This window comes from Frieseomelitta varia, unplaced genomic scaffold (genome assembly GCF_011392965.1).
Source record: "Frieseomelitta varia isolate USP_RPSP 00005682 unplaced genomic scaffold, Fvar_1.2 scaffold_178, whole genome shotgun sequence".
Taxonomy (NCBI): Eukaryota; Metazoa; Arthropoda; class Insecta; order Hymenoptera; family Apidae; genus Frieseomelitta; species Frieseomelitta varia.
The window spans coordinates 106,293-123,386 of NW_025109505.1; the positions used below are offsets into that span (position 1 = coordinate 106,293).

The window sequence follows — 17,094 nt, forward strand, 5'->3', positions numbered from 1 at the left end:
AAATATAGGTTATAATAATTCAGAATTATTTGAGATCAAATAAACCCTATCCACCTGTTGCAAAGGAAGAACCTCGTCGATTGCACAATATCTGATTGTGAAATCCTCAAATACTTAATTATTCCAACTCTATCGCTACTGTCGTTAAACATCCTCGCCCTCTATTAGATTCCAGAGACGACCGAGCAACCGAAGAGAGAAAGAGAGAGAGAGAGAGAGAGAGAGAGAGTTGCGTGAAAATTACGCGGATTGCGATAGGATTACTCACGATGGCGTAACGTTTGCAAACCAGTCTTCTTAACGTACGATACGTGCATCGCAGGTAAACGTAATCGCGCGACGTTCGACGCGTCGAGGACATCGGCGAGCCGAGGCGGTTAGATCGAACTATTCATGGGAATCTAGTGTGTTCGCGGGTCGTATCGTAAAACTTTACACCAGAAAACAAGGTAGAATGCCTCCGGTTGGCGATAAAAGTTTCCTCGAAACGAAGAAGATAGCATCGATGCCTTGCCAGTTCGCCGTGCCGAGTACCGACCAGATCAGATAGCTACCACTGGCCTCGTTGGAATACTAATTTCCTCCGCGGTGACACTTGCCCGCACGTCCGCCAACAGAAGAAAAATTCCGGCCGATTTCTCGTCTTAGCCCGTACGCAAGGACGCCTCGTCTTCTCGTTTTCGTTACGCCGGACGAATTTTCAGCGATTATTTCCGCTTCTTGATTCTCCTCACCCCTCGGGATAATTGTCATCGTTGTGCATGGTTCATCTAGTTGCGAGATATTCACGAAAATATTCCAACAGCCGTGGAAACTCTTTATATATTGCGTGAAGCAACTGAAAGTTTTAACGGGAGACGATTGCTAAAATTATTATACTGATAGTATTATACATGGAATTGTTGTATTGATAAAATTGAAAGTAAATTTGAAATTAGTATAGAGAAGAATTTTAAAGCGGATCGTATTTTTATGTAATGGGTTTAAACACTTCTGCGATATGCATTAAATAATTTTTTATATATAATTTTAGTTTCAACTTCCTAGCACCAATCGTCTACAACGTTAGCAAAACCCTGTGAATGTTTTGTTTAATAAATTGACGGACGATATATTCACAAAAAAGTTTCAACACTTTCACGAACAATCGCAGGTACGCGTCTCAAAGCGGGTGCAATTAATTTTTGCCGCAAATGAAACGTCAATCTTGCAGTACTTAAAATTACGAAAAATCATTGTTCGTGAACATGAATCCATAAACCTGTCGTGCATCTATCGCGACGTTTGCACGAATTTGTGCTTTTTTACGGATAGCAAACGAAAGAAACGAGGAGATCCGCGATCAAGAATCGACGGACGACCACGCACCGTGGATTAAACGTTGCGTGGCAACTCGATCGATTCGAACGAAAAAAAATTCAACGTGGCCGGTAATTGGAACGCAGAACGAAGAAGATGTAATTACTTGAACTCGCCGGGCAAAGTCTGCGCCGGGCGGAACGATTATCGATTGTTCCGCTATCCTGCCATATAATTTTAACCGCATTTACCGATGTTACGTTGTTACATTATTGCAACATTACATGCTTCGAGTAATCGCATTAGCCGAATGCGGCTTTAGTACCAGTTCGCATGCATTTATCGCGGTGATGCGTTCGATAACGAAGCGCGTATGGCCAGCCGTGCCTCCGGATGCCTAAATATTCGAGCGGGCTCATTACGCGGCTGAGACTCCATTTACCGAACCAACTTCGGTGCCAAGGATCGTGCTGTCATCGTCATCCGATACTGAGCAAAACGAAAGGGATCTTATACACTTTTCAAACGCCACGATCTTTTCCTTGCATACTCTCACGGTGTTTGACTGTTTAATTTTATTTGACATCTGTTTTGTCGATCAGACGCTACTCCGTCCTCGCCTTTTCTTTCTTTTGTATTTTCCGATAGTATTTGATCTAATTGATTTAATATTTTATTAGACGAACTGTTCGAACTTTGATATTCTCAGCGCTACAGTTTATTTTAAGCGGGTGCATTGCATAAAAATGAACCACGTTGGTAAAGTTTTTCTCGCATCTAAATAGCGGATGAAGAGTTACGATTTCTCTTTCGAATCCGCGAGTAATTAAAAATAAAAAGTATTGATACGATTTCTCAGTAGAAATTGACACAAATTGCACGTGTCTATCTATTTTTTTTTCTATTTACTGTCCTCTGACAGTTTATTTGCTTGGCTAGACTCCTTTTCTTTAAACGGTTCTCTTGGTATTTTCTGGTTGTATCTTATCGCTCAATTTTTTTCATATTTAATATTTTATTCGATGCTGATTCGAAATCTTTTTACTCTCAGCGTTCACGTTCACTTCAAGGAGGATGGATTACCCCCAAGCAGCAAAAAAATTCGCAAAGTTTACGAATAATTTTTCTCGCGTCTAATTAGCAGACGAAGAGTTACGATTTCCCTTTCGAATCCGCGAGTAATTAAAAATAAAAAGTATCGATACGATTTGTCAGTGGAAGCAAGTGCAAATTGCTGGTGTCTGTCTGTTTTTTAAATCTATCATCCGTTTCTGGAAAGAAGAAACGGGAACGAATAGAAGAGAGACAGAGGGATATATTATCTCGTTCAGGTGGGAAAGCAATCATCTGGCCGAGTCAATTTCATAACAAATAAATCGAAATCGCGGCCGAATTTTGGGAGATCCGGCCGGGGAAAATCCAACGATTTACGATGGCCTGGTCGCCGGCTTGCCGATGGCAAATGACATTGACACGAAATTGTTGGAAATCGATAGTTAAAAGAGAAACAGAGAGAGAGAGAGAGAGAAAGAAAAGAGGGGAAGGGAAGGGGGAAAGAGAAAAAGGAAAATTGAAAAAATCCCAACGAATTTCAAGCGTCGAATTCGCGGCCCGCCAACGCGTAGAAAGACCAGGGAGGAAAGAGAAAGAGAGGGGGGAGGGAAAGTAAAAATGATTGCGGCGGTGGAAACGGAAAGAGAGGACGAAGAGGAAGGAGAGAAGCTTCGGAACACGACTTCTCGCAACGGACGGTTCTTTTTCTTTCTCCCCCTTCTTTTTCTTTTTTTTTTTTTCTGACGAAGAATACGAGAAACTGCGAGCAAAAATATCCGCGAGGTGAAGTTGGAATCGAATTAAAAAGCTGGCCAAGCCAATTAAGGCGTTTCGCGAAAGTTTAAGAGATTCTTCCCGGAAAAGGGTAAGCTTTCCAGGTGCGCGGCAGTCGCTTTCCTTTTCTTCCCTTTTTTCTTCTCTCTTTCTCTTTCTCTCTCTCTCTCTCTCTCTTTTTTCTCTATTACGTCGCCTTCCGCCTGGTCGCCGAACTGGGCGCCATTAAGCTGTTCGCTCTTCCGTATAAATAGAAAGAGAACGAAAGAGAGGGAAAGAGAGAGATCGCGCCGTCGGAACCAACAGCGAAAGAAGAAATGCTTCGTTTAATTTCAACGGAATTCGGCTCGTTATACAACCCGGTGTTGTTTCACCGGCAGTATTTCGATCATCTTTTCACCGACCATCCTTTCTCCGTCGTTTGTTACAACACTGAACGCCGATACGGTTTCTTTTATCTCTGTCTTCGCGCGATTTGATTTAAATTCAACGATCTACGCGAACAGAGCAATATTCTCGCGGGCCTTCTGACGATTACGGTATAATGTATATATATATATATATATATATGGACGAAAAAATGGACCAACGTTTGAAGTTGAACGATGAATTTCCTGGTCCTCGTTCCAACAGGGATCGCAAGAGTGAGAATATCTTGCAACGATCATTGTTCTTACGCCTGAGTTGCTCGGATTCGTAGTATTTCACGATTCGAAATGCAGAGAAGAAGTGACGATTACAAATTGTTATATTGGCTGGGAACGAGTCGTCTGTTTCTTCAGATGTTATTGAATGTTTGGCTTTTGAATAGCTCTCGTTTCTTTTTTTTAACTTATCAATGATCCACTTGAACTAAAGAGTCTCTTATAAACGTTCGTTCTTGTGCAAATGTATATATTCTTCCTTTAAATAAATAATTTACAATTACATAAAGTGTCTTGTAATTCTCTTATTCTCTAAGATTTCATCTCGGCAGTAAAGGGTTAACAAAATCTCGTTTTCACGCGTGTACAGAAAGGAAGGAAAGAAAATGAAACAATCTAGCCTTGTGTATATTCTTCCTTTGAATAAATAATTTACAATTACATAAAGTGTCTCGCAACTGCATCCCTTAGTATCTAAGATTCTATCTCGGCAATAAAGGGTTAACAAAATCTCGTTTTCACGCGTGTATAAGAAAAAAAAAAAAAAAAAAAAAGAAAAGAAAATGAAACAATCTAGCCTTGTATATATTCTTCCTTTGAATAAATAATTTACAACTATACAAAGTATTCTGTAATTGCATTCCTTAGCCTCTTCATCTCGACAGTACAGGATTAACAAAATCTCACGTTTTTTACGCGTGCAAAAAGAAGAAAAAAAAAAAGAAAAAAAAAAAGAAAGAGACAATATCTACGATCTGTTGTTCCCCTGAAACACACGGCTGCAAAAATTTCAACGCTGGAAAAGCGTAACCGGGCGTAGGCGTGGTGGGATCTACATGCATCGTTGAAAACTCTACGATCGCGTATGCGCGGCGGCGGCGGCGGCGGCAGCTGTTCCCAGCAGCCTTTCGTTAAATATTAAATTTCGACTACGCCGTTTGCCAGCGCGGTAACGTTAATAGCTGTACGACGATGTCGCCGATGTGCACACGAGCGAGACGACGCCGAGGCGAAATTTCCTCCCCGCGACGCTCGCTGGCTGGCTGGCTGGCTGGCGTATGTACACGGATGTATGTATGTGTACGTACGATCGACGAAACCGTTCAACGATCGTTGATCCGGATTTCGGTTTCTTTCGGAAAAGAGATTGGATCCTTCCCACTTACCTTCGTAGACCCGGAGCTGCGCCTCCGCTGACACGGCGTCGCCGACTCCATTCTCCGCCAGACACTCGTACAGCGTGTTGTCGCGGATCGGCCTCACCGGCTCGATCCGCAGCAATGCTCCGTTCTCGTAGTTGTGCACCAGGTACCGTGACTGAGACTCTGCGGCACGAGAGGGATGACATTTAGTCGAACGATCGATCTCGACTCGAGACTGTTCAAATACAGAAAACGAGATAAAACGAGAGAGAGAGAGAAACGTAACAGAGTTGGAAAATCGGCGATACTACCTCTGTCAAATAGAGGATCAGACTTTAGCTTTCGTAATTCTCGCCCGTCGAAAGCAAAACAAGACCACGATCGCGACTCTAATATCCACGAATTCGACGTTCGAATGTTAATGAAGTTTGGCTCCGAGCGGAGCCGAAATCGGAACCGGATCCAAGCTTCGTGGAGGAACGGCCGGGGAATTTGCAACGCCGCGAAAAATCGCGCACCGGTTAACGGAGAACAGGGGGGGGGGGGGATCGCTTTTATCCGCCGTTCCAGGACGATTGTTCTCCGATTCCGAGAGCTGGCTCGCGGCTACGAAATCCGCTAATCCAGCGAAATTCAGGGATATAACGACAAAGTTGATCGCGATCGTGCGAAAACGCGCGCCACCGGTCACTTTCTGTCTCATTCGGCAGCGGCCACGCTCTCCACCTCGATCCTCGATCTGATTTCGTCGATCCTCCTCTGCCCCGTCGCCACGAAACAATTACCATCGAAAAGTAGACTTGTTTCAAGTTAAATACATTTTGGACACTTTATACACTTCATTACGTGCATCTATTCGGATAAATTTCGCACAGAGGCGTGAAGATCCACGGTCTAGTGGCCACACGTCGATACACGTTATGCCACGATTTTTGCTGGAATTTTACAGTCGCTTGGCAATTTTCAAGAAAGAGACATTCCCTTCTTTCGTGACGTAAATTTCGACCGACGACGGAACATTCGCGCCGTGAATACAGAGAGAAGTTCGCAGAGTAGAAAGATCAACTTCGCGAATGATCCCTGGAATCACTTCGCTCCCTCCGTTTGTTACGGAAGCAGGCAAATTCCTGGCGACCGAGAAGAGAGTCGCGAGATCACGCGGGGACTGCCTGTTGTTTTTAGAAACACAAACTAATCAGCATTTTAGAGGCGGCTCCTGGAGGCAGGCGACGAGGATAGTTTACCCTCGAATTGTAACTCGGTGGGGTTACAAATTTTCCAGCTGCCCCCGTCGAATTCAGTCATTTAACGAAAAATTACAAAATTGCAAGAGCAAAGTCTCGTCAGTTTACCGACACGGCGTAACAACTTTGCTGAGAGATAAACGAGTTCTCACAATTGGAGTTTCACGAACACGGTTCGGTGTTCCACTGTGACATAACACATTGTGTACCGCACTCGGCGCGCCCAATTTGCTCCCAGAGTCACATTTTTGGAGCAACAGAGAAAATAAACTTTGCACAATACAAAATATGCACTTCTTTAATTCACACTGATAAAATACTCTTAAATATTACTATATATTTTTTGCAGTAATGTTTAAGAATCTATTTATTATGTATTTTAGATTTTAACTTATTAACACATTGAGAACGGTATGTTTTGATAATCATACAGCCAGTATTTTCTCGTATTTTCTGAATTATTTAACATATGACTGAAAGGGTTCAAGAGAATGTATAGCATTTGACAAGTGTATTATTTTATCAATAATCAAAATTATTAATTATTTTTCATTTTGGAGGCATTTTATTAAATAAAATGAAAATACTTCTTGTAATGTTTCTCGGTGTGGTTAGGAAACAATTTCCCTAGTTCTTGAAAAATTATATAACATTGCAATACATAATTATATATTATATATAATATTATATAACGTTGCCCTACGACGCAAAAGAAAAAAAAAAAAAAAAAAAAAAACAAAACGTAGAAATAAGAGAATTCTCGTCTTCCGTCCGCAACAGTCGGAAACTGAAAGACGCGGATTCGCGTCTCCCGTCAACAATGTGTTAATTGGTAAATGATCCGTGTGCAAGACGATATCTCGATTTTCCATTCCAAGTCGGAGCAGAGTGAATATAACGCGTTCCACTCGCATTCACAGTAGCCACAGTGAAACCTTGGGCGGCGAGACGGTGCCCCCGAGAACCGGAAGCCAGTCTGGCGAGGGTAACGAACACATGGAAACACGCGGCCGGAGGCTTTCCACTCCAAAGAAGCGACGACGTTGGTCGCGTCTGCTTCAGCTAGTAACGTCTTCCAGCGAAGATTCTCCGGGAGATTCGGCAATCCGTCGAGTCTTTGGAAACTCGGGATATAACGAAGGGACTGGGCCGTAGTCCGGTAGGCAGCAGCCGGTGTTTCCGGTACTCGAGCGAGCGCGAAATTCAGTTGAAGAGAAGAAACTCGACGAGATGGTACGCGCGTCGAAAAAGGACAACGAAGAAGCAAGATACGATACGACGCGAGGAGGGAAAAGGAGAATAAAATAAAACGTGGCAAGTCGCGAGGAGGAGGAAGACGTAACCTAAAACGAGCATGAAGCTAGAGAGGCCAGCGACGCGGTGAATAAATACAGGGTGTTTCGTAACTCGTGGCACCTACTTCGGGAGCTGATTGTACGCCTAAAAATAATCAGAAAAAAAGTCAGATAAATATATGTCCTGTCTTCGTTTGTGAGATACAATGAATTTTATAAACAGAGCAAACTCTAGTAAGCTAGTTTTACCCAGGGATGGTATATTCAATTTTCATAATAATCATAATTGGGATGAAAAAATCCCACATATTATTGTGCATTCCAGACATCAACACCAGTTTAGTTTAAACGTATGGGCAGGAATAATTGATAAATTTTTAATTGGACCTTTTATTCTTGATGGGAAACTAACAGGCACAAAGTACGTTGATTTTTTTCAGCACGCGTTTACACGAAATATCAGAGGAAGTTCCAGCCGATATTAGACTTCGTATGCGGTTTATGAATGATGGAGCTCCGCCGCATTTTAGCCGAGTGACTAGGTAATTTTTCAATCAACACTTTGCAAATAAATGGATTGGTCGTGGGAGGTCATGTTGCATGGCCTGCTCGTTCTCCGGATTTGAATCCATTAGATTTTCATTTGCGGGGACATTTAAAATCTATTGTACTACGCAACATCGATTGAAAATGCTGAAATACTACGAATTAGAGTAGAGCAAGGCTTCCGACAAATTCGAGAAACACCAGGAATTATAGAGAGAGTAACCAGATGAATGACAAGACGCGTGCAGGCTTGTCTTCAAATGCAAGCTGGTCATTTCGAGCATCTTTTGTAAAAGTAATCAAAACAGAAAATTCACTATATCTCATAAACGAAGACAGATAGGACACATATATTTATATGACTTCTTTTCATTAGTTTTAGGCGTACAATCAGCTCCCGAAATGGATGCCACAAGTTACGAAACAGCCTGGATATCAGCGAGTGTCGGCGCGATTTTCATCGTTCGTGCGAAAAACGCTCGCGTTCATAAGTCGTCGGGCACTTGTCCGCTTTTGAACGGGAAACGATTGTACAACCATTAATACAATGCCCCGCTCGCTCGTGATTTTGTTGTTTGAATTTCGCACGTGTATTTCGTTCGCAAGTACGTATCTTGAAGCGAGATAAATCACGGCCGCGCGCGTGTGTAATTTGAATAAATGTTATCGATCGACGAGTTGAAATTCCAAGTTAAATTTAACGGCGGGTTTATTTACGGGCGGGGAGGAATCGAGTGAAAAATTAGTAGCTGATTGTGCTCTGCCAGCCGGCCGTGGAACGCGGCCGGTGTCATTTAGCGCGAGAGCTAAACAAATTTAAAAATTAGTAGCTCGGATTTACGTGGGTGCGGGCAGCGTTGAAACGCGCGCGTCGAATTGCTTCGGCGATTGTTTAGAAAACAATAACGAAAATCAATGTTTACGAATCACTGTTTTCCCGAATGAGGGCGAATGAATCGCTCGGGTTCCATCGTTTCTAACGTTGATCGCGTGCCTCGCAAATTTTTATCCAACTGGCCCGGCGATTTTAGCAAGAAAAGTTGCGAGAAACTGGCAGAGAACGACGGAATAAAGGAGCGAAAAGTCGCAACTTACGGGAAACTCGTTTTCCGTTTTTCCGCCAGTGGATTTGAGGAGGCGGCGCACCCTCCGCCGTGCAGTAGAAGCTGGCTATTCCTCCCGCCTTCACCTGCTGCGATTGCGGCCTCACCAGGATCGTCGGCGGACCTGTGAACACAAGATCAAAGCAGAGCCTTCGATTAGAGTCGAAGTAGTTCCCTTCGGGCCTCCGATCGTTGCCTCGTTCCTTCGTTAATAAATCGCGGGGGGAATCGCGGAGGTATCCGCTACGATTGCTAACTTTGGACGATTCGTATCTTTCTATGATACGCGTTTATATCGATGACAATGTTATATAACATATTATACGATGTACTATTACATCGTACTATCATTATGGGCGATATACTACATACTGTATATTATACTGTGATGCACTATATTTATAATTGCATTATATAATATAGTGTTAATATATGATATAATATAATTATAATATTAATATGTTGTACTATATTATATTATCATTACATATAATATCCTATTATAATACTATAGTACACTATATTTATAATTGCATTATATAATATAGTGTTAATATATAATATAATTATAATATTAATGTTGTACTACATTATATTATCATTACATATAACATACTATACTATACTATTATAATATAATATGCTATATATTATATTCTGATACACTATATAATATAGAGCTAATATAATATATGATATATTAATACATTATACTATATTATTAATATATTATGCTATCATATAATATACTATATACTGTATTTACAATTTTAATATAGTATTAACGATAATATAATATAACAACTGGAGTTAATAAATTCATTAATTTCCACGTAGAGATATTTTACACTAAAGTATCGATGGCTTTCAAACGTAAGAAATTTACGTGGCCAAAGGTTTAGTATTCGTAGGGTTCGAATTCGTATTTGTAGGGGCATCGATCGTTCGAAGCTGACAATATCAAAGAGTTACGAATATTTCCGCGATCCGCTGTACGAGAGGAACGTCTCTGAAGGAACTCGCCGACCAAACTCAGCGAATATTACCAGAAAAAAAGAAAGAAAGAAAGAGAGAGAGAGAGAGAGAGAGAGAGAGAGAGAGAGAGGGAGACGAAAATTACACGTAATTTCCGATCGATCGAAGGAAAAGAGAGGATATCGGATCGGATTAGACGGTGTTTACGATCGCGTTAAGCCCGATGTTGGTTCGTGACAGAGCAAACTTTCCGCTCGAACATGCCCCGTTCGACAGAAAACAACGCAGATACAACAAGCGAAAAAGAATTGAAAAAAAAAAGAAAAACACGAAATATCAGAGAGAGAGAGAGAGAGAGAGAGAGAGAGAGAGAGAAAGGGAGGGGGAAAAAAAACGTTGTTCCGGACATTTGTAGATTCGATAGGATGGAAACTCGTGTAAACTCGATAAACGAAATTTGCTATCGCAGGAAATCGAGCGACGGCCGAATCCAGCGGACAAATAGCGTGAACGCGTCGCGTGTCGCGGGGAAACACACGCGGCACGGAATTAGCGGGTTTAACGTGGAAATGGAAATTTCAGGGCACGCGTGGCCGGAGCACTTTTGCTCGAGACAATAAAGAGACGCCTTGGCCCATCGCGATGGATGGATACGGCTCCTTTTGTCCCGTTTCTCGTAGTTTCTCTCCCTCCCTCTCCCTCTCTCTCTCTCTTTCTTTCTCGGTCCGCAGAACCTTCACGCTGTGACAACGACGCTGCTGTTCCCGCTGGAAACAGAGGGGCCGGACCAAGAGTCGTGCTATCTGGAGCGAGACTACCGGCCAAGTATTAAATTGGTCTCGAAAGTTTGCGATCGCACGGACCGTTTATGGCCACTCTTCCATGGATGGCCGGTCCCGAATGAAAACGCCCCCGTCGACTTTTTCGATCTTCCGCTCGGCGAAGGAAAGGAATTGCGCTCGCCTCGACGAATGGACGAACGGAACGATCCGTGCCGGATCGGATGAAATTTCCGATCTTTTTTATTCGTCTGTTTATCAAGCTTGGGGCACGATGACTCTTTATTCACCTCGTGAAATTAATTCCATCTGAATGTATGGATAAGAGAGTAAGCAATCGTCTTACTCATTTTTGTACTAGTCTCGCTGGACTAATGAATAAGATACGGTGGTTAACCTCTTGCGCTGGACTAATGAATAAGATACGGTGGTTAACCTCTTGCGTTGGAATGACGCGCCATGCACAATTTTTTGTCTCAAACTGCAACATTCTCTCAGTTTTAAACATATTTAAATGTAACCGAGGTAAAACAAATGATAAATTTATTACTTGTTAATCATTTCCATCAAGTGATATCACATCGACGAATACAAAAGGAAAAGAAAGCGACGAATTGTTGTATATGTACGGTTCGGTCACTCGTTATGGTCCGCGAACCAGTTGCCAGCGCAAGAGGTTAAATGGGACTGCGTTCGTATTTGACGAAGGTAGATGAATAAAGATTCAAACGAATAAGTGTTGACGTCGATGAACTCCAATCGCCCTGAGCATCATACTAGGAAAAAATACGCGAAATTTGGTTTAAACACAACATAGAAATTTAGCACGTGGTTTCGGCGAATCTATTGACACGTACGCACATACACACACACACACACACACACATATACACACAGTCACGCAGTCTCTGTCCATTGGACTTGCAATCCATCGTCGATGATCTCGTAATCGGCGACGTATCCATAGCCTGAATCGAATCGAATGGAATCGAATGGAATCGAGCCGGGCCGGGCCGGGCCGAGCCGAAACGAATCGAATCGTATGGAATCGAGTCGAATCGAATTGAAACGCGACGACGAGTTTGCCGCAGCGCGCGGCGAAAGAGAAAAAAAAAAAAGAAAAAAAGAAAAAAACTGTCGTTCGCAAAATGGAAGATTATGGCGGGAAAGGGTGAAATGGACGGTCTGGTTTGACGAGAGAAGAGAGCCGGCGACCGCCGACGCTGGCTGGCATGAAAATTCGCGGCGAACGAACGAGAACGCGAACGCGGAACGTGTTAATCTATCGGGATGGCGGGTGGCACTCTCCGGCGATGAAAACTGCGCGGCGCACGGGGAGGGGTGGGATGCACGCGCGCGATGCAATTTAAGGTAAATATTATTCCATCGGCGAACCGTCGATAATTTTTGATCGAATCGCTCATTCGAGATTATTGCTATCCGGCGCGGGGTCGCATTGTGGTCGAACACGTGACGATTATCATAACGAAATAGTCCGAAACTGGTGCATTAATCGAGCGCAATCCTCGCGACGAGTGCACGCGCGCCGGCCGGCCGATCGATGGATTTTTAAATATATCCGGCTACGGCTCGCCCCGCGACTCCAAATGAGTTTTCTCGCGCGAAAATTTTACAAAATTCCAATAACCATCGGCGAATCCTCCATTCACGCGCGCGCGCGCGCCGCGAACTGAAAGGGCATTTTTTCCTTCATTTTCTTTTTTTATCTCTATCTCTCTCTCTCGCCCCCCCCTTTTTTTTTGCTGGCCACCAAAAGAGGCCGAAAGAGAGAAGGGAGGGCCAACGAGATTTCTAAAGATCAATGTGATTTTGAAAAATGACTTTAACGAGTCAAACGACGGCGGGTAGGTTCCCATCCTTTCACGTGCGGGATGGTATTTCTCTCGACTAAAATTCAGACAGCCCAGATGCATGTATGGGTGTGTGTGTGTGTGTGTGTGAGAGAGTATGTATACGTGTGCATACATAGATATATTTATTTAGAACGAGCTGCAGAGCGCATCAAAAGCACCTGCCGCGCCACCGTTGCCCAATGATAATTTATGATCGACCATGAAAGAGGTACGCGATAAACAACCGCAAAACCGGAATCCGGAAGCTCTTAAATTCGGGGGCCGCTGCTGCTCCACTTTCTTCAATCCTTTCCGATACGGCGCTCGCAGATACGTTTCCCATCTGCAATCGAACGGCGCGTAATTCTCGATGGATCTATCTTTGACCTCGTGCAAATTTCGCCGACTTCTTCTCTTTCGCTGAAAACCCGCGCCAGTTGACGGAGGAAATTACAGACGAATTTCGTTTCGCTCGAACGTTCAAAGTCGCCCGTTGGCTAAAAACCGACACTTTCGTTCAACGTTGACGAGATTAAGTCCCGTTGAATGTCCAAAGGATCCAGCGGAACTGACGATTCAACGGAGCTATTCGCCGACGCTCGACGATGCGGCGTGTTCTTTTTCCACTTTCTACTACCGGCGTGCAATCGGATGCAACTCGGCGGAGGAGCGGGGCCAGAAAGGTGGAGCGCGTAGTTTACAAATTACAACGCGATGCTGAATTGCGTTTCCGTTCGAGGGATCGACAGGGCGTTCGTTAAAGCGGCGGCTGCTGCTGGGCCGCATTACCGGCGAGCGAGACCCCGAGCAACGAGACGGTGGGGTAACAGGGGGAAACAAGTTTTCGACTTTCCGCCATCAAAAGCGATCGTTCGCTCGTTTTCATTAAATCCTCGGCGAGTTGCGGCCGCGGCGAAGAGTTTGAGAAACGCGGACGGAAAAGAGGGAAACACGGGGAATTCGAAAAGCCGCAGAGAGAGAGAGAGAGAGAGAGAGAGAGAGAGAGAGAGAGAAAGAGAGAGAGGTAGTATACAGATCGTTTTAGAAAGGAAACCGAATAGGGTTCTGGTAATTGCGTTTCGCTAATTCTCGCCCGAGCCGAAACGTGCAAGAAATTACGTGGCCGCTGAGAACGTGAATATCCTCGCGACGATTTAGAAACACGGGGCCGTCTTTGATGAAACGAGACGAGGAGAGCGCGGTCGGAGAGAGAAAAAAAACTTCAGCGCGCGTTCTCGTTGCACCGAGAGGATCCGAGTGAAAAACGGGAGACGCTGTCTCGCGGAGGATATTGGACAGGAGCTTGGGCATCTTCGAAATGGCCAAAGCGTTGGAGATGCATATTCCAAAGAGAAAAAAAGGAAAAAAGAAAAAAAGTTCTCGGGCGTGCAGACTCGCGAGAGAGCTCGAAAGAGAAACACGCGAGGCGCAAAGATTAAACGCCGGTGAAAATTAGATCGCGAAACGTGGCGTTCGGCCGAAACGAATGGCCGAGGCGGGTGAAAAAAATAGCGCGGAGGACGCCGCTACGAACAAACGTGTCCCGCTCGATGGTCCAGCGATCCTGTTCGAAGCGGACAAAGAATTCGAGGTTTCCGCTCGCGAGTTCATTAGTCACGGGTCTCCGCGCGCGAATCGAGCGTTATCCACGTGCGGCGCCGGGAAATCAGGATAAAGATCGGACGGTTATTTTCAGCCGAAAGTTCGTAATAACGAAGGATCGTGGCGGCCCTCTCTCCTCCCCGTGTAAAAACCGGTCCAAGCCGTATCTCATGCTTAAAGTTTATACCGGTTTGGCAGGATTCTCCGAGCGGAGAGAGGGAGGGAGAGAGAGAGAGAGAGAAAGAGGAACGGAGAGGCGAAAGCAGGGGCCGGAGAAAAAGTTTCTCTCGCGGCGCGCTTCGCCTCTATTACGCTTTATAGCCTGCCGCGACGTAATTGAAAAAGTAGCCGATAACGGAGCAATCTGCATGAGATTTGAATAAAATTACGCGTTACCTACTGCCGAACGTATTACGGAATCGATCGATGGGCATCGGTGGGCCTTTGTGCCGCGCCGAGTGTTCTCGCGCGGGCGGAGATTTTCCACGAGGCGGACGCGGCTCGGTCGACTGGTTGATCCGTGATTAACGCTCTAACGACCGGCTACTTTAAACCTTTAACGGGCACCGGCGGATTCCGTTAAAAATTTACGACCGCCGGCCGAGGGCGTCATCAGTCACCGAACTGTTGAAAATCGCATGAAATTACAGCGGCGGCGTCATCGATTATTGAAGTCGAAAATCGCCCGACGCGTCGGCAATCGCGTCTCGTCGGTTATTAACAGGACTTCCACCCGCCAATGGGGAATTTAGGAAACGCAAATTGAAAAATCCACGGAACGTGTACGTACACCCGGAAAAAAAAAAAAAACGTACGCTTCGTTGCAAACAAAAAAAAAAAAATCTAGCGATCCAGTGATTTAAATTTGAAAATCGCGCGCAACGGCAGACGTCGCCGACACAACAGTCGACCGTTACAACAGAGTGGACGACAACGACTTGGCTTCAGAGGCGTGGAAATTGTGGACGGTGATTCCATCGATGATCTCGTTGAACCGCTCGCGAAGAGAGGCAGAGAGAGAGAGAGAGAGAGAGAGAGAGAGAGAGAGAGAGAGAGAGAGAGAGACGAAGTGGGACGCAAGTGGATGAAGCAGGTGCAAGCCAGCCCGATGCAGGCTGCCACACACAACGCGCAGAGGGATTCTATTTCGCGCATGCAGCCGTCGCGCTGGTATTTCGCTCGGGCATCGATTGTAAACACGGTAGTTTATGCGCGAACGATGGTGGATTCTCATCGTTGAACGATGACGTTCGCCTGACGGAGGAGGTGGTGGAGGACGAGGAGAGACGGCGATATGCAGCAAGCCGATGGTGGTTGTGGTCGTGGTGGCAGAGCACGACGTGGTGGTTGTGACGTCGGCGGCGCGGTGCGGCGACGTCAGAGGGGCGCGGCTTCATCCACGTCGAGTGTACATTACGCGAGCGCAGGTTTATCGCAAATAATTGCGCGAACCTTATTCGCATTTTAGCGAATATCGAAACGCGAGGTCGGTGGTGTCGGGGGCGGCAGCGGCGGCAGAGTCGCGTGTGTATTCCACGCGATCGAGATCTCTCGGTCGGCCGTGTGCAGGGCAAATATTAATTTAAATGGGTTTTCAACCGTCCCCTCTCCTCCTCGATTCACTGGAGCAGCAGCAGCAGCAGCAGCAGCAGCAGCAGCGGAGCGCGCCCGGCAGGCTAGGCTTTCGGTTTCACGAAAAGCTTCTCGGCGTTTTCTACTCGTTTGTATTTCTACTCGGGGGCAGAATGCGCCAACAATGGGAGAATAGAATCTCACGCGTGAGATTAAATAATGAAAATTTCCCGCCGTTCTCCGGCCAACCGTGAAATTGAATTTATATGCCGGGGCGCCGTCATTGGCGTTTAAGTATTATTGCTTGTTACGCCGTTACGCTCGTTCTCAATCTCTTTCCCGAACGTACATATAATACGTTTCGCGCGTCGCCTCTGTAATTTCTTTTTCGATCGAAATCTTCGATGCGCGCGACACGGTAGCGAAGAGTAAGAAAGAGAGAGAGAGAGAGAGAAATAGCCCTCCCCGACAAATAAATGAATTCACCTTATCAATGTGCATCGTCAATTGGGAGATATAGACGAAAAAGTGACATACTCCCATCGGTGTTTTTAACTCCAAGTCGAACAATGCCCGGAATAGCTGATACCGTCTCTTTTCGGCTTTCCAGTAACGCGGGTCAACGTAAAGCCGGTCGGTATTCTAACGCGTCCGAGTGAAATTTTAATGCCCGTTTTCCCGGCGAGCCAGTCTATTCGCGGCGCGACAAAACGGAACGTAACGATTTTACGGTGAAAACAGCTTAACCGGCCGTGTTTCTCGAGGCCGGTCGTCGAAACCGAGTATCGCGCTATTTTCTCTTTTCACGTTTTCTCTTTTTCTGTCCGTGAGATTCGAACAGCGAGCGGGGGTCGGGATAGGCCGGGCCAGCAACGCCGTCCCATTGGGCTTGGACGCGGTCGAATATGAAATTTCAAGATTTCAATTCGGGATTGTGGCCGGGCGGCCGCGGTTTAATTGAATTCCGGGATTTTTAACGCGAACGCCCGGATAGACTTTGCGCCGCTGGAAAAATTGCAATTTATTCCTTTGGAATTAAAGCATCCATTACTTGGTAACTTCGTCTCGTTCGTTCGTTCGTTCGTTCGTTCGCTGCGTCTGACCCTTACCGTACTTGTTCCACTGGCGGCTGCTGCCAGCAGCTAACCCACCGACACAAACGCGTTCTCTGTTTCTCTCTCCAACGCTTCGGTTCCTCTCCTCCTTTACCCGG

General features: G+C 45.2%; 1 protein-coding gene across 1 annotated transcript in view; it reads right to left on the bottom strand.

Moving 5' to 3' along the window:
- Nucleotides 1–1,717: 1,717 nt before the first annotated feature.
- Nucleotides 1,718–17,094, bottom strand: part of LOC122538803 (tyrosine-protein phosphatase Lar-like) — a 153,160-nt gene continuing 137,783 nt past the window's right edge. The window contains exons 6-8 of the mRNA XM_043673183.1: nucleotides 9,093–9,224; nucleotides 4,937–5,095; nucleotides 1,718–1,788 (exon numbers count right to left, since the gene is read on the bottom strand). Of these exons, the coding sequence (XP_043529118.1) occupies nucleotides 1,718–1,788; nucleotides 4,937–5,095; nucleotides 9,093–9,224 (362 nt within the window). The remainder of the gene's footprint in view (nucleotides 1,789–4,936; nucleotides 5,096–9,092; nucleotides 9,225–17,094) is intronic.